A 24,213-nucleotide genomic window follows, 5' to 3' on the forward strand; every position below is an offset into this window, starting at 1 on the left:
CTTCCAAGTGTTGGGTGACCTTCTGTGCTATGCAGTGTACTCAGATGTGGGGTGCACCCATGAGCTAACTACAAGAAGGGACTTACAGCAGGGTGCATGTAGAAGGCAGGAAGGAAACATTTTATGTGTGGGATGGAAACTTACACTGTTCTTTTATTAGAGGCTGTATTGATTTTCATTTAGCACACAGTCCCTCAGTGCCAAGTGAAAAGAAAGGGTGAATAAAAAATGGTAATGTTCTTTTTTTTTTTTTTTTTTGACTACAGACTTTGTTTAACATGGTGGTGGAAATTCCTCGGTGGACAAATGCCAAGATGGAGGTACAGATACATTTTATTAACATGAAATTGAAAGGCTAACTTAGAAACAGAAAAGCATCGTTTCTAGCCAGTTGGCGTATTTGAAGGATGGACTGGACGACAGACTTCTCTATGGAGGAGATAATTTAAAATATTCTTTAGAGCTTAGACCTTAATTAAAAAAAAAAAATGCTTTGAACTGAGTATCACTTTGGAGTGTGCTTCCATATTTTTAGGCTCACATTTAGGTAATTTTTCTTGCCCTTTCCTTGACATGGTGGTGAACACGTTCAGATTTTATTCAGACTCTGCTCTGTACTTAGTTCATAAACACACGTGAAGCGGTTTGTCTGGAGCTGGTGGCAATTTTGGTTTCTGGGGATTTAGTTCTTTAGAGTTTTCTGCTGCCTGGGGGCAGCACTCTCTCCCGAGTTCGTGGATGTTATCTAAGAACTCCTAGTCGCACTTGTTAAGTCTTCTTAAAAACTTTATTTTAATCTTGTCCATGAAACTGGAGCTGCCGGAACCCCCTCTTGTGAGCTGCTCGTGCTTGCTCTACTTTACCTGATGAGCCCTTCACTGGTTGGGGTGAATTCCCGAGTGTGACACTTTGATTCATCACTTCACTGTTTATTTTATATCAGAGCTTTTTTTTCCCGCCCCTTTCCAATGCTAATATGAATATGTCTGATAGAAAAATAGAACTTTAAAACAAAGCCACTTTGACAAAGATCTGAGCTTGATTTTTTTAATTGCTGTAATTGGAGCAATATATATTTGTGGAGTGCAAATAATTTATGAACGTAACAGAAAAATCAAGTCAAGTTAATCAGCATACCATGTGAAATATTTTTCTCTGCGGAGGTCATCGCAAATTCTTATTCCCTGTGCATTTGCAGAGTAGGTCTCAAGAAGAACACAACAGTATTCTTAGCTGAAGTGTTTATATTCTTTGCGGTCATGCTCACACTTTGCAGATGGTACCGGAGCCTTCTGCTCCTCCCCATGGATCAAGCTTCCCCGTCTTTTCTCACCTCCTGCTCTTTCGAACCTTTAGTAACCACTGTTTGGCTCACAAGCTCTGGGAGATCAATCATGGATTCCATTTTCTTTGTCCATTCATCAGTCGGTGGGCCTTGTTTCCATCCCTTGGCTGCTGTGCCTGCTAAGGCGCCATCAGGTACCACGGTAGTGCACGGCCATCAGGTACCACGGTAGTACACGGCCATCAGGTACCACGGTAGTGCACGGCCATCAGGTACCACGGTAGTGCACGGCCATTAGGTACCACGGTAGTGTACGGCCATCAGGTACCACGGTAGTGCACGGCCATCAGGTACCACGGTAGTACACGGCCATCAGGTACCACGGTAGTACACGGCCATCAGGTACCACGGTAGTACACGGCCATCAGGTACCACGGTAGTACACGGCCATCAGGTACCACGGTAGTGCACGGCCATCAGGTACCACGGTAGTGCACGGCCATCAGGTACCACGGTAGTGCACGGCCATCAGGTACCACGGTAGTGCACGGCCGGCCTTTCCTCTGCTGTGTATTTGGAACCGAGTTGCTTATGCAGTTAGATTTTCAGGTTCCTAGAGAACTCTGTGCTGTTTTCCATGATGGCTGTGCTAATTTTTAGCCCCTCGATTGTACCAAGGCTTTCCCCTCAACGTTTTGCAAGGCTTTCTCCCCTTGCCAATACACAAGACTTCTCCCCTCTAAGGGTACAAGGCTTGCCCCTTTGATGGTGTAGGACTTTTCCTTCTTGCATCCTTACTAGGACTTAGTGTCTCTATTCTTTTTGATAATACTCATTCTTACTAGAGTGAGGTGAACCCTCCTTGTGGTAGTTATTGTTAGTAATCATTTCTCTCTCCCTCTTTCTCTCTCTGCATGCATTCACGTGTGCGTGTGTGCATGCGTGCGTGCGCGTGTGCGTGTGCGTGCGTGCGTGCGTGTGTGAGTATGAATAGGTAACTTCTCTCCCTCCACCAGGTGATGTACCTGGCTGGTTCTCAAGATCAAGACTTGATGGCAAATGCCTTTCCCATCTGAGCTGTCTTGCTGGCCTCCTTGTTTCGTCTTGACTGGAATATCCCTGATAGCCATATTGACCATTTCTTTTTTCTTATTCTCATTGATCATCTGTGTGTCTTTCAGAATTTTTTAGGTCTAGTACTTATTTTTTAATTATAGCTTTTTGATTTTTTGTTTTTCTACTTAGCTCCTTTGTTTCTTGTATATTTTGGACTTTTAACCCCTTGTCAGATGAAACACATTTTCTCCCATGATGTATATTGTCTTTACTCTGTGATTGTCTCCCTTGCTATGCAGAAGCTTTTTGGTTTGATACAATCCCATTTGTGTATTATTCCTTTTATTGCCTGTGTTTTTTGTGACAAGTCCAAAAAATTGTTTTCTTTGCCAGTTTGTCCTTTTCTCCTGTTTTTTGGTAGCAGTTTAACAGCCTCTGCCTTAGATTTCAGGAATCCATTTCCACTTGGTTTCTGTAAGCATTTGGGTTAGAGGGGCTCCATCTTGTTCTTCTGCTCATCTTACGTTGTTTTCCCAGTGTGGTTTCTTGGGTGGAATGCTCTTTTCCCATTGTGTTGCTGGCACCTGCTGAAAACACTGGCGGTCCATCTTGCCTGTCTGTGTGTCAGAGACTGACTTTTCTAATTTCATCTGATCTTACTGCTGTGGTTCTGTAGTGTAGTTGGGATTCAATAATGTGATGGTTTTTCTTTTTGCTCATAATTGCCTTAGCATTTTAGGGTGTGTGTGTTTCCATGGAAACTCCACAGTTTGCTCTTCCCATATCTGTCCTTTTTAAAGGACTTTGGAACTTGAGTCTGGATCACAGTGACCCTGATTCGTGCTATTTCTCATCCAACACAGGATGTCTTTTGTTTATTTGTGTCTCCTTTGATTTTTTTTCTTTTCATCAACTTACAGTTTTCAATAGGAACAAATCTTTATCTTCCTCCATTAAAGGTTTGTATTGTTGTTTGCCTGTAAATAGGACAGCCTCTGGATTTCTGCTTTGAATGGTTCATTGGTAGTGTACAGAGGTGCTGTGGGGTTCTCTGTGCTGATTTCTATATCCTGAAAACTGACTACATTCATTTTTTACTGCATACATTCATAATTTTAGAGGTATATGTGTGTAAAATCTTAAGAGCTTTCTGCATATATGATTATATTATCTATAAACAGTGATGATTCTATTCCTTCCTTTTCTGTGTGAATGCTTTTTACTGCCTTTGTCTAGCTGCTCTGGGAAGGACTGCCAGAATTCTGTCAGTCAGAGGGAAGACTGAGCATCCTTGGCTCCTGTCATCTGTCCAAAAAGCTTTCAGTCTTGTTTATGTGTGTCCGTGCGAGTATGCTTGGGTGTCTGCAGGTGCTTCCAGAAGAGGGCACTGGGTATGCTTCTCCATCCCTCTCTCCTTGTTCCTCTGCAGCAGTGTCTCCCTGAACCTAGAGCTTAAAGCTCTTCTGTGCTGGGAGTCAGCAAACCCCTGTCCCCACTACCCACAGAGCTGGTTTCACAGATGTCTGTTTGCCGAGCTACCTGTTACATGCACTGGTGTCTGATGCGGGTCCCTGAACCTTGTAGCCGTCTACAAGCAGTGGTCCTCAACCTTCCTAACGCGGCAGCCGTTCCTCATGGTGTGGTCACTGCCCCACCGACCATAACATTATTTTTGTTGCTACTTCGTAACTGTAATTTTGCTACTGTTAAGAGTCATAACTAGCTGTGTTTTCTTATGGTCTTGCGGACAGTGGCCCACAGGTGGAGAACCACTGCTCCAGAGCCTCCCTCCACATGGTAGATACCTTTAGTTAACTATCATATCATAAGACTTGGCAGTAAAAGCCTCAAAATTAGCAGCAGCAACCACAAATTGTCAAATAACTTTTGCCCTCCTGTCTTTCCGTCCATACTGTTTTTCTTAGAAACAATGCAGTGTATAAATAATTTAAGCCTAAATCTGTAATCAGGTATCTTCTTTCCAGACAGATTTTCTTACATGGTACTTGTTAATTAGTAATGAGAATTGACTTCATTTACTTTAAAATACCTTTAAACATTAAGTTGAGACGTGGGTATCTGTTTGAGCTATGACAGGTTTAAAATCTGTTCTCTGTATACAGGACTAATGGTTTTACCCCTCTCCGTGCCTTTCCCTGTGATCTTCCTAGATTGCCACAGAGGAGCCACTGAATCCCATTAAGCAAGATATAAAGAATGGAAAGCTACGCTACACACCAAATATCTTCCCTCACAAGGGCTATATATGGAATTATGGGGCCCTCCCTCAGGTAACATTTCTGTTATCATGTTAAACTTTTATGTCTTCTAAAGAAATCACCTTGTGAATCCAGTGAACTCCCTGAGTTTAAATTAGCTCCTAGAACATACTGGTTTCAGGGGTTTACTAAATTAATTTTTTAATGTGGCTTTCACTTGTCCCAGTAAACTTTGCTTCAAACCAGACATATCATCACTACTAAAGTTCTTGGAGACAGGCTTAGAAGATTGACAGCTGACGTTTGAATGCATCTCTCTTTGTGGGCTTAGCTGATGCCAATGAAGAATTTTCAGCAAGTCTTTATCTAACCTTTAAGTGTGCTTTTATATCCATTTCTCTATGACAGAATGGGTTTTATTTTTAATAAACCTAACAGGCAAATTGAGTTAAATTATGGATGGAGTTCACTGTTGTAAGTCCAGAATTCTGGCTGGAAGGCAGTGAGGGGGAGGCCTGGGGGATGGCAAGTCTTCGTTCTCCATGTAGACCCGCCCTGCTATTCCTGGCCCTTCCTACTCACCTGCCAAGTTCCTCGGTCTTTGAAGTGGCAACTCTTCCTGATTATTTAGTAAACTTGATTTCATCATCAGCTGTGTGGAAATTTAATGTTCATAATTTTATGTATTAATTTTTAATTACATGAAAATGTACACAGGGGACCCTGTAGGAAATAGGACAGCTAAGAAAAACAGATGTCCAGTTAGGATAAACATTCCTGAGAAAAGAAAGAGGAAAGCTGTTCTTTCAAGAGCCAGCTTCCCTTTGATGCAGCTAGACCACCCGTGTGGATGCACGCTTGGGTAAAACCAGTCCTCTTGAAATGGTGACTAGAAATGCGAGTGTATGTTCAAGCCGTAAAGGCAACTGCCTGGACTTCTTGGGTTTCAAAGTAAATGATTCTGTTGGACCTAACAGGGAGAGGTTAAAAACAGCTTAGAGGATTGTGGGAGAGAAGACCACACAGCTGAAAGGACCGCAGGGCTGAAAGGAGGACCAGAGAAGCTACCGATGAGCAGCAAAACCAGAGATGGGCAAAGTTGAGCAGTTGGGAATAAACTAATATCCATTTCTTGAACTGCTTCTTAGGGATGATGTGCTAGGAGTCACGGATGTGAAAAGATGAGAGTTAGGCACGAGGTTCAGCAGAGTGATGGATGACTGAGTGTGTGAGCTCGAGAGCCCGGCTGTCACCCCAGCAAAGCGACCTTGAACAAGCTGCTCTGTGCTTTTGCCTCTGTCTTCACCTGTAAAGTGGAGAACGTGAATTATCTGCTGCATGTGGCTGTGCTGAGGTGCACACGACTGTTTCATTAGACACAAGTGATGCAGACAGCACGCCACAACCACTAGCCATACTTTTGTCTGAATGATTACTGCTTGGTATAGTGGTTTCTCCCTAATGCTGTGACCCTATAAGTTCCTTATGTTGTGGTGACCCATGACCATAAAATTATTTTATTGCTACCTCATAACTGTAATTTTGCTACTATTTTGAATCATAATATAAATATCTGGTGTGCAGGATACCTGATATCCCACAGGGGTAGCAACCCACAGGTTGAGAACCACTGGCTCTGTTTCGTTTATTTCTTTTCCAACGTTATTTACAGTTTGATTACAGCCATAGACAACTCAGTCAGTTGTTACAACGTAGCATGACTAGTGCTAGTAACTCTTACTGGTTCTATTAATTTATTTTATTCAGAAAATAATAAAGTAAAGCTGGGTGTGGTAGCCCATACCTGCAGTCTCAGCATGTGGGAGGATGAGGCAAGAGGGTTATTGCCAGTTTGAAGCTGGCCTAGGTTATATATAGCAAGACCTGGTCTCAACCCTACCCAGCGCCACCCCCCCCCCCAAAAAAAAATTAGCAAATGAACAAAAAGCAGGTCTACTAGTGAGAAAAGGGGTGCAAAATCATGACTGAAAGTGAAAGGAGGCTATACTGTGGTTTTCTAGTTAAAGAACAGGTGCCTCTTTCTTTCTTTTCTCTCTCTCTCTCTCTCTCTCTCTCTCTCTCTCTCTTTTTTTTTTTTTTTTGTACTGCTCTGGGTGTGCTTGAATTTTCAGGGTATTCTTATCCTCCCTGCTTTGAGTCTGTGATGTACAGCTGCTCTTTCCTGATTCAACTAAACTGAACTGGAATCGTCTCTTAATTTTCTGTGTGCTATGCATTCTCCATTATCTAAGTTTCATGCTCCATCCTATGTCCAAAATATGTCTCAAAAATAAAGATCTGGCCAGGCGTGGTGGCAAACACCTTTAGTCCCAGAGCTTGGGAGCTGGAGGCAGGTGGATCTCTGTAAGTTTGAGGCTGGCCTGGTCTACATAGCGAGCTCTAAGACAGCCAAGACTACACAGAGAGACCATCTCTCCAACGACAGAAAGGTCTGGTGATGTTTTCCCATGCAAGAGCCCACTGGTTTCTTATTGGCAAGAGGATAAAGTCTGAAACTCTTAACCTGGCCCCTTGCCCTACGTGACTCTCTCCAAGGTTCACAGGAAGACCCCGCTCTTTTTTACTTTTCCCCTGCAGACTGTCCAGTGTTGTAATCCCCAGGCCTCCACAGTGTCAGTTCATTCAGCATGTACTCACTGGTGCTATGTATTTGCCAGAGAGTGTTCCTTTTCTGAGTACCGGATGAAAAACCAGATAAAAGTAATCAAATTCTTTGAGAACTTTTAATCCATACAGAAAGTCAGTCAACAGAGTGAAATGTCAGATGTTAAAAATATGGAAGAAGGGGCTAGAGAGATGGCTCAGCGGTTAAAAGTACTGGCTGCTCTTCCAGAGGACTCAGACTCACTTCCCAGCAACCACATGGTGGCTCACAAGCATCTGTAAGTCCCAAATCTCAGGGGATCCAGTCCCCTCTTCTGGTCTCCTGGGACACCAGCCACACATACATATGTGTAGGCAAAACACTCCCACACATAAATAAACAACATTAATTTTGAAGAAAGGATGTGAGAGAGAAGTAAAGCATGGAATTGGGCTGTTGGGTGTAAGGAGTGTTTCCATTTAGACCTCGAGAAGATCCCATGACCTGGCGTTGTCTGAGTAAAGACCTCAGAGAAACAAGGGGAGAGTTAGGGCGGGCATTCAGAGGAGAGGTACCACAGTGGGACGCAGTGCATGTGAGCAGCCGAGCTGGTGCACAGTGAGCGAAGAGGAGGCTGGACATGATGGAGAGAAGCAAGCACATCTATGCTCGTTTCCGTTTCCAGCCAGAGAGCCTTACTATCTTTTAAACCCAAACTGATCTCAGCACACACACACACACACACACACACACACACACACACGGGTACAGCTTCAGTCCTCATACAACTTCACTAAAGATTTCATATGTTATCTCCCACATAAAAATAACTAAATGGAACATTTGTTTAGACCTGAAATTACAGAGACTGCTCATGGCAAGGCATAATTCCATGTAATATCGGTTTTCCAAGGTTATTGATCAGACAGCTTTTAGAATGAAAGCCAACTATTGGCCCCTTTGGGATACCATCTCATCTCTCTTCTGCACCCTCCCCCTCCCCCCCCCACTTCCTTATTCCCCTGCCCACCCTCCAGCTGACTCCCTTTTCCATTTCACCCCCACTGCCTTCTTTCTGGAATAGGCCTTTCCAGTGTGCACACAGGTCACTGGCTGGAATGTTTGCTCTAGGCCAAGTCTTTGTGATGTCTCTCAAGTCTCTTGTGAGTCTTTTCTCCCTGCCTCTTGAACTGTAATGATTATTCCCATGTGTTACTCCCCATTTTTCTAAGTATCCACCAAATTATAACTAACTATATAATTTATTTTGTTTACTGTCAGTTCTTGAAGTTAGAATACAGATGTCATCAGCTCAGGGCTGTTTTGTTGGTAGTTAATTTCAATGGACCAATTTGCTTCTTGGCACACTGAATTGGTGATCAATTATTTTGTGTGTGCTTGTCTCATGATGCTGGCCAGGTGCAAAGATTACAGGAATGTCGCACTGTGCATAGCAGTAAACACCATAGAGAATGACTAAGTCAGTGACTTCACTGAGGATGTGTCTGCGTCATAGACACACACAGACAGATAGTAAGTCTATTTGGTTGCCCACATTTTGTCTGGGTCAAGCAGGAAGTTCATCGAGAAGAGTTACCCAGCCAACTGCTTGCAGGGAAATGTAAGCATCAGAGCACTAAGCAGAAACCTTACTGATGAGGTTGTGACCCATCAGTGTGACATCATTATCGTAGGCCTTCTGTCTGTCTTCTCTCCCACACAATGCTTTCCTCTGCCTGTAACCCTGCCTGGAGTAATCCTCATCTTTCTCCTCTCAGGGCTCTTACATTTAACTTAAGTTTACCCATGATTTCACAAGGTTGCTCCAGCATTCCCTTTATCTGAGTGCATATTTAGAACACTTGTCTGGAGAATATTAAAAAATTCGTTTCACTTTAAAGTTAAGCCTTCAGTCTGAATACAGTGTTGACGTGTTTATCATTTTAAACTTCCTTATCCGTTTGAGTCATTGACCACACAGATTAGATATTGTTTTTTGTTGGATTTAGAGCCTGAGACAAGAAACTAAATCTCTCTCTGGGCCTGTTTATTCATCTGATCACGAGTCCTACTCCGAAAGCTATTATAATAGGATGTGTTCTGGGCAGGGCTAAGCCTGTTAGCTCAGCAGTGCAGCTATTGCCAGTGATGTTAGCTGATGATGATACAGTTGATAGACTATCTCCAGGTGAAACTCGGGGATGAGATGGGGCCTGGAAGCCTGCAGATGGGGCTGTGTAGCTCCCAGTCCAGTTTGGTGTTAAGAACCTAGATGATCAGCAAGAAACTGGCAACACCGCCTGTGTGTGCTGCTGTGTCTTTTCTTTTTCAATGATTTTTCAAAGAGACCTACGGGCCAGAGCATGGTGATTACAAGCATATTGGTTAATATAGATTGTAAAGTAATGATTTCCAGTTCCTGTACAAAGCTAGGATTTGTTTTAGGCCATGCCAATATGTATTTTGATTTCACGTTCATAGATTTATTCTCATTTCTTGTAAATTATTTGTGGCTTTTAAAAATTGTTTTCTTGTTTCCATGCTAAGACTTTTATTTTTTAATTATCTACTAGATAGACTGTATGAATCGAGTTGTGAGTTATATACCCGTTCTGCGTTATTAAATATTCTCAAACGATTCATACAGGAAATCGTAACAGTTTACATTCTTATAAGCATTATATAATATAGGTTCCAGGTGACCAATATCATATTATTTTGAGTTAACAAATCTCTAAGTTCTTCAAAATAGCATTGGAATGTGGTTTTAATTTGTGGTTCTCAGATCACTTACTTTTCTTACATGTATAAATCATTCATATTTCTTATTCTCCCTTAAATTTCTTGTGTCTTTAGCCCCTTTGTCCTGAAGAACAGTTTGAATGTGCCCCTCCTGATACTCCTTCACTGGTCTGAGACTTTTTTCCTTTTGCCCTGTTATGCACCTAAACTTCCACTAGAGGGCATTCTCAAAGTTTTACATTGTTCTAAGTTTTTATAATAGAACCGAAGCCTGTAGATGTAAAGTATGAAAGGCAGAGGTGGGGAAGGGACCAGTCTGTGCTTTGGGGTTGGTTGGGTTTTGCTGGTACAGAAAATCATGAAGAAATGACCCTAAAATTAACAGACCAAATGGCTTAAGAAGATTTCATTGTATTGCTAATTCCTCAACATTTGGAACTAAACTGACAGATAATATTGAGAGTGAGATAGTGAGAGTGAATTCAGTCAGCCAATCAAGAAACAGAAAAATTCACCAATGGGCTGTAGGCATGGCTGGTGGCCAGGAGTGATGTTACTCTTGCAGTAGACCCAGATTCAGTTCCCAGTAGGCTCATGATGGCTCACAGTCATCTGTAACTCCAGTTCTTGGGGATCCAACTCCCTTTTCTGGCCTCCACAGGCACCAGGCACATGTGTGGTACACATATATACATGCAAGCAAGCATCCATACGCGTAAATCAAAAGTAAATCTTAAAAATGAGAAAAAAAATCTCCAAAGCTATATTGCATACATGTTATGAGAACACAGTTTTGTTTCAATCGGAGGGACACGGGCTGTAGAGATGGCTCAGCTGTTATAAGCTCAGCTCACAAGCCAAACAACAGTATATGGAGAGAGCCTGTCAAAATTAATGTTGCTTTCTGTAGGCTAAGTTAGCTCTCTGTTCACTGGTGATAAGCTGGAGATTGTGAGTGAACACTGACAGTCGAGACAAGTCTGGCATGTACCCAGACCTTAATTATATTGCTTATGCTTTTCCTTATGCAGTCTAGGAAACCGAGGACTAGATGTTTAGTAAAAGTCCTGTGGCTGAGGCAGGACTTCTGGTTCATCTCCATGCAAGTGGTATCCCTGCCTCAGGAAAGAGAACACTCATTGCTATTTCTGGCTTTATGATCTGGATGGTCAGTTCCAGTTTGGTCCCATGTTAGTTTCCTTGCACATTGAGACAACTTTTGCACCGTTTATTAACGGCACTCTCTTGGTTACTGAGCCTGCCTCATTCCAGCCATGCAAGTAGATGAGGATGCCTAGTCGTCGGTGTGGGAAAGCAGCTGCAGTGTCAAGACAAGGAAAGAACATAGGTCTCAGGAAAGTTCACACAGACACTCAGAGAATAAGGAAAGGCTTGTCAAAGAGGTGACTGTGAGGCGGAGTTTGCTGATGTTACTGAAATCCCAGCATCACAAGTTCCCAGTCACACGATGGATTCTAGTCCTGTCTCTGCTACTTAGACCACTGTAAACAGTTTCATTTTATTTATACAATGGGCTGAGTAATAATTTATTCCTTACTCTGTGTGTGTATGTGTGTGGGTGGGTGGGTGGGTGGGTGTGGGTGTAGAATCTGCCACCTGTGGTCATAATGCCACCTGTGGCCAGGATATAAGGTTAACAATTAGTTGTTATTCTTGTAGGTTTTTAGTTGTAATAGTATTGGGGAACACATGCTATACCTGATTATTTTATTGTTGTTTTTAAGTAAAGATGGATATGTGGATGTATTATAATCTAGGCTAAAAGGAACATACTGGAGTTTTTCTAGGGTTGCCAGTAAATAAGTCCACATTTTAGTTACATAAAATAGAGAAAGTATATCTGGATAATGTAAATGCCAGGATAATAGCAGTGGCTGAATCTTGAGATGACAGCTTCTCATTCCTTCTAATGTCAATTTAAGGCAAATCATTTTAGTCAATTTCTGTAGTTTGATTCAGAGTCAAGCAGTTGTGAAGCTTCTGGGAAGAGCTAATGCCTAAGAGAGATTTTAAATTGATAGCAAATTCCCATTATATTATTCATCTCCAAAACTGTAACATATATTTTGTAGCCCACGGGTCATCGTCTTTCCAGTAGACTAGAAGAATTGACTTATTTGCATTATTTTGTCAGGATCTTGAAATTTAGTGACACAGGTAGAGAAGCCTTTAAGGGAGGGAAATGAGACAGACAGGTTTTCTTCCCTGTAGTAAATAATGCCTTGTCCTTTGTTTCTGGAGGGAACACAATTTCTGGCAGAAGGAGACATTTAACCAATAAGAAGTTCATTTTGGATGTGAAAAGCGAGACTACAGGCTGCCACCGTGTTAGATGGACAGTGAGTGACAGGAGCCATAGATAAACAGGCAGCCAGGGCACAGGCAGTGGGAACAGGCAGACTTCGACTCTGAGATTTGTGAATGTAAATTTAGCCACTGACTGAGCTTAGAAGATGAATCTTCTAGAAATACCACCCACTTTCAGATGTGATTACCCAGACAAATTAGAGACAGAGGGAGGAAGGGCTGTAAATCTATTTTAATTATTGTGATGCTTGCGGGGTCTGCTGTCATGCTAGCCAGAGCCCGAGTAACCTCAGATTGCTTTCCTTTGGATCATGGCTGGCTCTAAAGCCTCACGGCCGTGGACAGATTGGGCTATACTGCGTGAATGTTAACCTACATTCCTGCCTCACTTTTGTCTCTGTTTCGTTCCTTAGACCTGGGAAGATCCTCATCTAAAAGATGAGAGCACAGACTGCTGTGGAGATAACGATCCTCTTGACGTTTGTGAAATAGGCTCAAAGGTTTGTCTTATAGACGTTTAATCCTCACCTGTTCTGGTTTATTCCTGTCATAAAATTTCATTTTGGCCTCCAGTTCTCTCATTCTTCAAAGTCTGAGCCTGCTCATTGCTCTGATACTCAGACTCGTATCTCTTTACTTCCCTTTCCTAAGTCTGGGCTCGGTAAACCACAGCAGGTGAAGTCCAGCTGCCGCCTGGTTCTGATAACATACGTGACACAGCTGCATCCGTGTGCGCCTTGTCTATGGTGCTCACATCACAGCAGCAGAGCTGAGGACTTGCAGCAGGGACTGTAAGGCCTAAAGCATTCACCATCTGACCCTTTATTGGAAGCTCGCCAAGCTCTGTTTTCAGCTTCTTTGCTGCTGTCTAGACAGAGACCTCAGTACTGCCGAAAAGCAACTGCTGGAGCTGGGGCGTGGCTTCATGGTAGGATGTTTGCCTAAAACGTGGTGGTCCTCAGGACCCAGGGGCAGAGCCAAGGATGCTGACACACACCTGAAATGCCAGTTTGGGGGAGGCAAAAACAAGCAGATACCCAGAACTTGCTGGCCAAATATCGGGGCTGCTTGGTGAAGTTCCAGGCAATTGAGAGACCCTATCTCAAATGAAGGCAAGAGGAGCCCAAGGAATGACACTGGAGATTGTCCTCTGACCTCACCCATGTATGCCTGCACTCACAGGTGTATACAAACCTGCAAACACACACACAGACACACACACACACACACACACACACACACACACACACACACGACAAACAGAACAAAAACCCTCCTTCTCTTTCTTTCCCTACCTGCTTCCAGGCTGTCCGCAGGCCTATGGGCTCCTACAGCCCATCAAGTCTTCTGTCTGTCTGGCTCCTCTGTTTCTACAGCATGTGCTCTTGCTCTTATTGTTGTTGAGTTCTCCTCCTGTGTGGTTTTTGTCCCCAGGAGAGCCTCTCATCTTTGAGGTCAAGTGTGCGCCCCCCTCCCCCACCCCCATACCTGTGTTGGAGATTTCCACACTTCCTGCCTCTAAGTGGCCGTTTTCTTCTTCTTTCTCTTTAGTATCAGCAACTCCTCTTTCATCTCTGGCTTCTTACCACATGCAGCCTCCCTTACCTCTACACAGAGCCAGGTAAGAAGAGCTTTCAGTGCCCCTCCATCTCTTCCTTCTCTTTCAGCTCTCACTCCGTTGTGAAATTGGTCCATCTTCCCTCCCGCCATCATTTCAAGCACACCACCCTCCCTGGGCCCCTGGCAGCACTGCAGAGGCAGTGGGTTCCGTTGAGTGCTCACTATCGAGCAGTCTCCTTCTTCCTTAGAGGCTTAGGAGGTCTTGCACGGGACTTGGATTACATCACAGAAGTTTACTTTCCCTCAGAGCACTCCGGCTCCCTCCCCATGGTTTCTGTTGCAAACTTTCCTTCTGCCCACTCAGTCCCAGGGAGCAGGAAGGTGGGCAGGAAGGTGAGCCCTTGTCAATCCCTGTCCTCCTTCCAAGGGCCCCAGGTTTGCTCTTAAATTGTTAACTTGAGCTCATATCCTTGCATTCAGCGTCTTATATTCTGATGTCTCCTGGGTTTCTCTGGCTTGTGTCCCAAGTTGTGTTTGCTTTTTCCTTTTTTAAATTCACAGCTCTCAATATTTTTTAAGGGAGGTGGGCGACAAAAGGTGAGCCACAAAAGACATAGTAAGTAAGTAGAGGAGATGCTGCCCAAAGACGTGGCCCCTTCGATTCTCAGCTCCACTATTCCATCAGAAACAGGCGTCATCCTGACAGTCTGCTTCTCTTCACTCAGTTAATGACCCAGTATTGATTTTTGTGTCCCAAAGAGCTTTCAAAACCAATTCTTCCCCATCTCGCTGCAGTAGCTTCATCTAGTTTGATGGTAATGTCTCACTTGACGTACTCCTTCTACTGTCCCGTCTCCTCACTGAGTTTTTATTGCGCCAAACTCGGCTGCCTTACCCCTTTTGGTACAGCCTCTCCTGGCATTCTTTCTTCCCACTTCTTGTTTGCACACTGCCCACCAGCTATAACCCATGCCCACCAGCTATAATCCATCGGAACCCGCCTTCAGTCATCCTCTTTATGGAGAGAGTAGTGCTTTCCCACCGCGCCCTCTTTTCTTCGTTGAGCTGAAAACCCACTGTCCTGGAGTTTTCAAAGGCTTCGGTTGCAGTTCTTTGCTAGGCACATGCGCAGTCCTGCGTACACTCAGAGATCTGCATCTTCACGTTTTTGAGGTAGTAAAGCTCCGAGGACAGGAGGGTCCACTGCATCTGTCATCACTGCTGGGCTCAGTGCCTGGCACGGAGAATATGCTTAATTTAAAGGATGCCAAGTGGAATTTGCTAGTTGTTACCATCTTCTGACTTAATTGAAATCAGTTGTTGGAAACTTACATTTTCATCTTCAAGCGGCATCTATCTCTGTTTACTTAGGATTCTTGGTTCTCTCCTTGTTTCCACTGTCCGTCACTCTGATCCCCGCTTGCCGCCTCTTAATCGTCAGTGTCGTTTGTTGCTTTTTCATGTCTTGATTTTCTACTTTCTTTCCGTTCTGGCACCTCTCCCTCTTCTTATTTGCCCTCGTAGTCCTACTCCTTTTGTGAGGTGAGAGATCTTTTCTGCCTCGAAATTCTGACTTTATACCCAGATTTGTTAGAATTCATGTGTCTGTTACTGTTATTCTTGCCTGGTACATGAATTCAACCAAAAATATGAATGAAGTATTGATTTTTTTTCAAATTTAAGGTGTAGTTTTCTGAATTTATTTTTTAAAAAATATTTTCTCCTAAGAGCGATAAAGAGATGTATTATAATATTAAATACACTACAAACAAAGAAATGATTAATCATTGTAATGAATACCTCCTATGCCAAGATTCTATGCTGAGCTCTTTGGTTTCCTGCCCATTTATTATTTCATAACAAGTGAAGATCATTAAGTTAAGTAAAATTTTAATGCTGAAAAAATTATGTTTTTAATTTTTTTTCTTATTCTTGGAGTATAACTTGTGGGGGTCATCAATTCATATTTAGTACAAAATATTCAGTCAACTGCTATGAATAAAAATATTAAAGGCATCGTATTTTCACCCGTGTCAGTGTGACAATGAACATGTAATTAGTGAGACTGGAACTGGAAAAAATGTTAGCAACATTTGACATAAATTGACATGACATAGTCACACTTATTTGTAAGTCAAGAATACTAAGAAAATTTAATATGGATTTTTGTGTGTTTTTTGTTTATTTGTTTTTTTTTTTTGAGACAGAGTTTCTTTGTATAGCCTTGGATGTCCTACAACTAGCTATGTGGACAAGGTTGGCCTGGAACTCACAGAGATCTGTCTGTCTCTGCCTCCCAAGTGTATCATTATTATTGAAAGCATTTTTTTTTTTTACATCTTACATATAAAGTGTGGTATATGGTGGGTGTGTAGTGTATAATTATTGAAGAGTATATTAATATTGTTATATTTTGCTAGATTATTCTAGAACTTACAATATTATAGGCCTGTCTACTATTTAAACCCTAGGCAGAAGATTCACCCATTCAAGATTTCTTGGTCCATGTGATGGTTTATATATGTTTGACCCAGAGAATGTCAGTATTTGGAGGTGTGACCCTGTTGGAGTAGGTGTGGCCCCGTTGGACTAGGTGTGGCTCTGTTGGAGTAGGTGTGGCTCTGTTGGAGTAGGTGTGGCTCTGTTGGAGTAGGTATGGCCCTGTTGGAGTAGGTGTGTCTCTGTTGGAGTAGGCGTGGCCCTGTTGGAGTAGGTGTGGCCCTGTTGGAGTAGGTGTGGCCCTGTTGGAGTAGGTGTGGCCCTGTTGGAGTAGGTGTGGCCCTGTTGGAGTAGGTGTGGCTCTATTGGAGTAGGCGTGGCCCTGTTGGAGTAGGTGTGGCCCTGTTGGAGTAGGTGTGGCTCTGTTGGAGTGGGCGTGGCCCTGTTGGACTAGGCATGGCCCTGTTGGACTAGGTGTTCGTTGCCCTGTTGGAGTGGGTGTGGTCCTGTTGGAGTAGGTGTGGTTCTGTTGGAGTGGGTGTGGTCCTGCTGGAGTGGGTGTAGCCCTATTGGAGTAGGTGTGGCCCTGTTGGAGTAGGTGTGTCACTGTGGGTGTGAACTAAGACCCTCATCCTAGCTGTCTGGAAGCCAGTCTTCTCTTAGAGGCCTTCAAACGAGGATGTAGACCTTCTCAGCTCCTCCTACACCATGCCTGCCTGGACACTGCCATGCTCCTGTCTTGATAATGGACTGAACCTCTGAACCTGTTAGCCAGCTCCAATGAAATGTTGTCCTTTAAGAGCTGCCTTCCTTGGTCATGGTGTCTGCAGTAAAACTCTAACTAAGACAGTCCACAACAGTAGAAAACCTATTCACACTGTTGTACACAGCTTGACACTGTTACTTACCATTATTCTCTGTTGTTAACTGGGCCTGGTTGAAGTTTGTTCCCTCTAGGATGGAATCAGTATGGAACATAGGTTTAAAGGCCCCTCTTATAGTTGAGTCTTCCAGGCTCCTGAGCCCCTGCATTTGGTGTGACTATTGTAATAAATCCATGTAGATCCCAGAGGGGATAACACTCCCTGTAGAAACCTTCTGGGAAAGTACATATACGAACTGCAGCCTGGGGACATGAGACATGATCTTCACGTTACTGATGAGAAACTGAAACCCACAAGATTGTGTGGAATAATTTGCTTCAAGTCTTCTCTTAGGATTGTGGAGAACAAATTCAACCCAACATTTATGACTAAAGATCCTGCTTTTTGAAATTTCTCCACAAGAGCTGAAAAAGACTTGCTGGTTTTACCTGAAACCTAGGGACAAAGTTATGTATGGTCTTCCTTCAGAATCTCAAACTAGTTTACAAACTCAATAGTGTTTGCTCCAGCAGAAGTGGTCACCGCAAGGGTAGAGTGACAGCCCTGTTGGGACAGTCGATTTCCTCTGGCAACAAGAACAAGTGATTTCTCCAGTCAGCATGAGCCATGGCAGAACTTACTAAATGAGAAGTAATTACAGTCACCTTTGAACAAAGCACTGTCTAAGGAGTGTCCTTAAATGAGCTCTAAGAAAGATGGTGGTAGGAAGTCTTTGAACATCCTACTACTGAGTGGTGGAAGGAAACAGGAGTAGACTGAAGGCTGCAGACAGAAATGTTTAACCTTGTGGATTTCTGGAGAGGCCATGAATATTCATCTGTCCTTCATGAAAAGACTGCACATACGGTCAGCATAAACTTGTTGACTTGATTTTTATTGGAGTGAGGTAGCGTTATACAGATTTTACCATTTGTTCTAAGCACCCTTTACAGTTTCGGGTTTGAGTTTCCTCCTCTGTTGAGGGTATTACAGCTAAGCAATGTTTCATTTGAAATAAGACTCCTTCCCTCTCTCGATGTTATTCTGAGATCAAAGGCTACTTCCTCTGATGAAACCTGACAATTGGCTCAACTTGCTTCCTGCTCTCCTTAACAGTCTGCCAAACAGACTCACTGGTATGTTGTTGGAAAATAGGTCTTGTGAGTAAGAAAACAAAGCAATTGAGACTGGAAATTCTCGAGAACTTCCCTGCTTCCTGCTTCTGTATTGAGGCTGGTGTCTGAGGTGGCTAAATCTTTGTCAGAGCAGTGTGTCTCTGGAGCATCCCTCACCTCTTCCGGGGAGATGCTAATAAGCCAAAAATGTCCCCAGACAGCCGTATCTCAAAGAGGTCAAAACTGCCGCTGGTTGAAAGCAGCTCGGCCAGTGTATCTCCTGAGTTACCCACACGGCCAGCTTTTCATTGACAATCACACAGAAACTTCGAACTCCAGATGTTTTGTTTCATGAAGACTGTACAATTCCTTTGGTCCCTTGTACCATGCTCTTCTGAATGAAGCCTTTTCCTCAAGGGTCTGTACTCTAGATACTGTAATTGCTTCTCCTGACGGTTTGAGATTCTTCTGCCTGTTTCTGTTCTCTAGATCTTGTTTGTCCACACCCTCTTTAGAATGGAGAATCACCAGCAGTGAACACTATGTGACCCAGCCTGAAATGTTAGCCTTACCTACTAGCTGCAAGGTCGCCCTGTGAGGTGCTTCAGGTTTGAGGGAGACATACTCCACGTTGCAAACATCGCCCCTATCTTGTATAAGTATCTCTACATATTCCTCTTGGACTTTGAGGATCGAGAATTTAATAGATGATAGACTAGCCACTGGAGACCCTAATGTGGTTGTTTCTGCTCCAAAGATGAGGTTCCAGTCCCACTGATACAGTCAAACACATATCTGCTGTGTGGTAATCACTTCATGTACACTTAGGTTAAGGCTTGAAAGTCATTTCTCAAATGTTTTGAATGAAATTACTTGATTTTATGGTTTAGCATCATTTTCTTTCTCTAAACAAGCACTTTGAATGCCCGCAAATGGCTCGGTTTTGCACACCGTGTATTTTTTGAATGGAAAGCTCCATTTTTAATCATGAGGAGACTTGTTTCCTGAAACATGTTTGTAGTGTAAGCTAATAGAGGAGTTCAATAGCCAATTAAACTTTTAAAAATAAAAGAATACAGCAGAAATGGCCAAGGGAGAAGGCTTCAGTCTCACCGAGAAGGGGGAAGGAAATAACCCTGGGAGGCAGAGGGGGGAGGGACCTGCATGGGAAAGGGGAGGGGGAAAGGGAGCAGGGGAAGGGGAACAGGATCAGATATAGGGGGCAGGGAACAGGAGAGAAGCCCGGAGGGCCAAGAGAATGAGTGGAAATAAACAGCCTAGAGGTGGGGGTGGAAGGACTCTCTAGAAAGTACCAGAGACCCCAGAAGTGAGACACTCTCAAGATTCATTGGGAGTGACCTTAGCCAGAATGCTCAGCATTGGGGAGACAGAACTTGAAGACTCCACCATCAGTAGATAGACAGGGCCTCAAGTGGAAGAGTAGGGTTACTAACCCAGAGCCAAAATTCCTGACCTAGAATTGTTCTTGTCTAAAAGAACTGCAGGGACAAAAATGGAAAAGAGACTGAAGGAAAGGAGGTCCATTGACCAGCCCAACTTGGGATCCATCTCATGTGGGGTGGGGCACCAAGGCCTGACACTATTACTGATGCTATGATGTGCTTACAGATGGGAGCCTGGCATGGCTGTCCTCTGAGAGGCCCAACCAGCAGCTGACTGAGACAGAAGGAGATACTTACACCCAACCATTAGAGTGAAGTCAGGGACTCCTATGGTTGACGGATTGGGGAAGGGTTGAAGCTGAAAGGGAGAGTGACCCCCCCCCCCATAGGAAGACCAGCAGCCTCAACTACCCCAGAACCCAAGGAGCTCCTAGAGGCTGGGCCACCAACCAGGAGCATACATGGACAGGTCCGAGGCCCATAGCAGAGGTCTACCTGATCTGGCCTCAGTGGGAGAAGATGTGTTTAATCCTTGAGAGACTTGAGGCCCCAGGGAAGGGAAGATCTGGTGGGGAAGGAACACCCTCTCAGAGGCAAGAGGGAGGAGGAATAGGATGAGAAACTGTGGAAGGGGGACCTGGTGGGAGCAATGACTAGAATGTAAGTAAATAAAATAATTTTTAAAAATAAATAAAAAAGATATAAAAGGAATTTAGGCGTTGGCAACCTGAGAGTACTGAAATCACTTTGTCAAGCTGTAGACCATCAGAGTCAACTTCTGGTATAGTGTATGTACGTACCTGTGTATGTACATGGGAGAGGGCATGTACATTTATGTTACACGATATGGAGACAGAACTCAGCATTTCTGCTTGGGTCCCATCCACTTTGGTTTTTGAGGCAGTGTTTCTCATGGACCGTGGGCTCTTGCCTGTTTGGCTGAGCTGGTGATCAGAGACTCAGAGTCTTACCTGTCTTCTGATTCCCAGTAGTGGGGTCACAAGCACTGCACCCAGCTTTTAACTGGAGTCCTGGGAATTGAACTGAGGCCCTCATGCTTACACAGCAAGTGCTGGGCTACTGAACCATCTCCTGGCCCAGCTTCTTACTTAATTTACCCTCACCTCACTTGTCAGCATCCTTTGAACCTGTTCTGTCTCTGTGTGGCATTAACAATCGTTCCACTGTGCATCACCTTCTTAAGACAGTCTTCACTGTTCTCAGGCATAAGAACACAGTACTTGTTGGGGTTGCCAGACAGGCTTCTGACCATTTCTACGTGGTTTATACTTACTGGAACTACATACATTTCTGTCGTGTGAGTGCAGTTTTATGGTTGAACCTTCCCAAGCCTTGCAAATGACGGGCCTTTTCTCTGCGAAAGGTTCTTTCCCGTGGAGACGTGGTCCATGTGAAGATCCTTGGGACTTTGGCACTTATCGATCAGAGTGAAACAGATTGGAAAATAATTGCTATCAATGTGAATGATCCTGAGGCTGAAAAATTTCATGGTAAGTCTGGACCTTCCCCCCCCCCAAAAAAAAAAAAAAAAACCCAGAAGTAAATCAGTGTGTTGTTGAGATTCTTAGAACTGAAAGGGGAGACATGAAAAGCATATATAGGGGTTAAGCAGAGTTTTAAAACTCTCCTTCTATAGTCCACAGAGATTAGCCTAGTATATTGTTTTATGAGTTATGTCATATTCTTAGAATGAGGAAGGTAAAAGAAAAATTGGAGACAGACATGATACTTTGTGTGGATACAAGAAGTTGGTACTGTGTGTTTCTACCTTCTGTTTTACCCTCCCCTCCCTCCCCTCCCTTCCCTCCTTTACTTCAGTCTTCCTGTCTCCTGGCTTCCTCCTCCTTAGTTCTTCTGCATAGATAGCACCTTTGTTCTGCAAGCAGGGTATTTATATGGCTAGTTCTTAATCTGTGTATTTTCTTTGACTTGAGATGGTACTTAGAAAGACAGGGACTTCCTAACTCTTTCCTTGGAGTTGGGGAGGGGAAATGTAAGCAGACATCTACTCCCTCCTCTCAGGGCACCTGCACCAAACCTAAGTACATTCCTCCAGAGTCCACCTTAGGGAAGCAGTGAGTCTATCAGCTTCCTTCTGAGCATGGGTGAGAGATCTTTACAGGAGCATAGGTAACGTCAAAGCAGCCACATCAGCAAAAAGCCATCCCAGCACAAATAAAGACTTGCATATAGAGGTTGTGCCCCTTCAGGTAACCTTCCACTGTCTTTAGCACCTGCGGAGACCACCAGGGCATGTGAATTATATATAGTAGCTGGGAGAGGCAGGAGAGAGTGACAGATGGGTCTAATAACCCTCTACTGTCTTCCTTCAAGGAGGGCATATCACCAGGTCCTAGTCCTGAGGTCCTGCACAAGTACTCACAACATCTCTGATGAAGATGGCCACTGTTATGCTCAGATGCTAGTGTATATATGAGTTGTTACTTCACCTTCTCCAGTGTGTAGAACTTAGGGTTTTGAAGTTTCTACATCTCTCGCATCCGTCACTTCCAACCCAGCTTCTCACAGCCTTACTGTTCTGTGGTGTCAACAATGAAAAATTTGTCTATAGATGTCTCGTGCTTGCCTAGCATGCTCATGGGAGCTTTGTGATAACAAGAAAGAAATACAGTCCTTACGTTATGTTCTTTAAATATTATTTGCTCTTGCTTTGACTCTTGGTTAGATCTTAAAATTTAAAACTATAGAACGGTGTAAACTGTTACGTGATCAGCTACACAGGGGCTCTTCTCCGAGCCTGCTGTACAGCCATTATAGGCTGTGTCCACTTTTCCTAAGCTATAGTCTTTCTTTTTTATTATTATTATTATTATTATTATTATTATTATTATTAGTTATTTTTCACTTTTATTGTTGGCTACCCATTTATTTTCCAAAATATTCTATAAGAAATTGTGTATGAAATTGATTCTCAGAGTCTTACCCGTATCTGAAATGTGCTTTCCTTTTTAGCACGTCTTTTAAAACATGTAGTACAGTGACCTGAGATATAAGCTCCCATATGGAGTTGAAATTTTTGTCACACAGGAGGAAGTGATTCTGTGGCAATTTAAACAGTGTCACCTGTATTTCTGATGACTTGGTTTCTTTCTTCTTTTTATTCTTAGAGAATTTCGTCTCCAGCTCTCACCAGATTTCCCCCAACTCATTGCTCTCCTAACTCGATGCCCACTTCTTTATCCATACCATTTATTGATTGTTCATTGTGGAGAATGGGTGCATACTGCTTCCTCAGGGTGGACCAGAGATTAAGTACCTTTTGTGGAAAGGGAAGCTCATTGGCTAAACCTTCAGGGCCTCTAGATACCTCATTAGCATAGAGAACTCTGTGCTGATCTACATGACCATTGGTCATGTTCCTGTGTGGAAAGTGTGGTCACATGTTCCAGGCCAAGAGTCTGGTAGGGAGCAGGGAGATGCCTACAGTCCTCTGAGGGGTGCCTGGGTGCTGAGGTCTCTGAACCCATTTGACCTTACCAAGTTTCCTGGCATGGTCCACTTCTCCACACTCTGAGTACTGACCAGTACTTCATGGTGGGGGTATGCCTTGTACTGAGATTTTTATTTAATAACTCATCTCTTTTGGAAAAGGCATTGTTAACCTATGCAGGGTACCACATTCAAACTTTTTTAAAAATTACATTTTTAAGTTAGCTCACCAGCTGGTGGGTTTCCCTCTGGTTTTTCCATAGAGCTTTAGTTTTGGCTGACTCACCTGTCACTCCTCTTCTCCCCCACCACACTGCGCCACTCCCATGTAATATGTAACACCTAGTAGCCTCCCTGTCTTCTGCCGTACCATGTATTCAAACCGCCCCTCTGGTTATAATTTTTGAGTGAAGAGATAGTGGGTCTCCATAGGCTTCCACCTGAGCCCTTTCCTGTCTAGGTCTTCCTGCCCTCAGTATTTGACCTCACTACTTGCATTTTACCTATAATATACTGTTTGCTCCTGCAGTATACCCTGTACACACCCAATGGCCCATTTCTAGTTTTCTGGTGTCCACTTGTGCTCCAGGTTAAACACTCAAAACTGAAGCTTGGCCGCCAGGATCTTCACTTGAGAGAGAACATGCACAACTGTGTTCTGGTCTGGGTGACCTCACTAAGTATAGTATTTTCCAGTTCTATCTATTTACATACATATTTCATAATCTTACTTTTCTTTACGGCTGAGCAATGGCCCATTGTGTATAGTGACCTCATTTTCTTATTCACTAATCTAATGATGAGTGTCTAGGTTAATTCTGTTTCCTAGCAATTGTGACCAGAAGAGCAATGAACATGCATGTGTAAATGTCTGTGCAGTGGGATATAGAGTCTGCTGGGTATATACCCGTGGGTATTATACATGGCTCATAGTTAGGAATGAGGTGGGGACATCCTCTTGGAGACAGGGATAGAGGAGGAGGGAGGTGTGGGATGTGGAATAGTCAGAGGGTGGGGGATAAAGTCTGGACTGTAAGAAAACATTAAAGAATAAAAATTAAATAAATATATGTATTTATTTTATAGTTTTTAAAAATTAAAATATAATTACATCATTTCCTCCCCTC

At 43.4% G+C, this 24,213-nt stretch overlaps 1 protein-coding gene across 2 annotated transcripts in view; it reads left to right on the forward strand.

Annotated features, from left to right (window-relative positions):
• The window catches only part of Ppa2 (inorganic pyrophosphatase 2), a 69,717-nt gene that overhangs the window by 20,099 nt on the left and 25,405 nt on the right, over positions 1 to 24,213 (forward strand). For both annotated transcript variants that reach the window (XM_034499383.2, XM_034499382.2), the window contains exons 4-7: positions 267 to 320; positions 4,513 to 4,632; positions 12,649 to 12,735; positions 21,000 to 21,126. In XM_034499383.2, the coding sequence (XP_034355274.1) occupies positions 267 to 320; positions 4,513 to 4,632; positions 12,649 to 12,735; positions 21,000 to 21,126 (388 nt within the window). The remainder of the gene's footprint in view (positions 1 to 266; positions 321 to 4,512; positions 4,633 to 12,648; positions 12,736 to 20,999; positions 21,127 to 24,213) is intronic.

This window comes from Arvicanthis niloticus, chromosome 4, assembly GCF_011762505.2.
Source record: "Arvicanthis niloticus isolate mArvNil1 chromosome 4, mArvNil1.pat.X, whole genome shotgun sequence".
In the NCBI taxonomy this organism is placed as follows: domain Eukaryota; kingdom Metazoa; phylum Chordata; class Mammalia; order Rodentia; family Muridae; genus Arvicanthis; species Arvicanthis niloticus.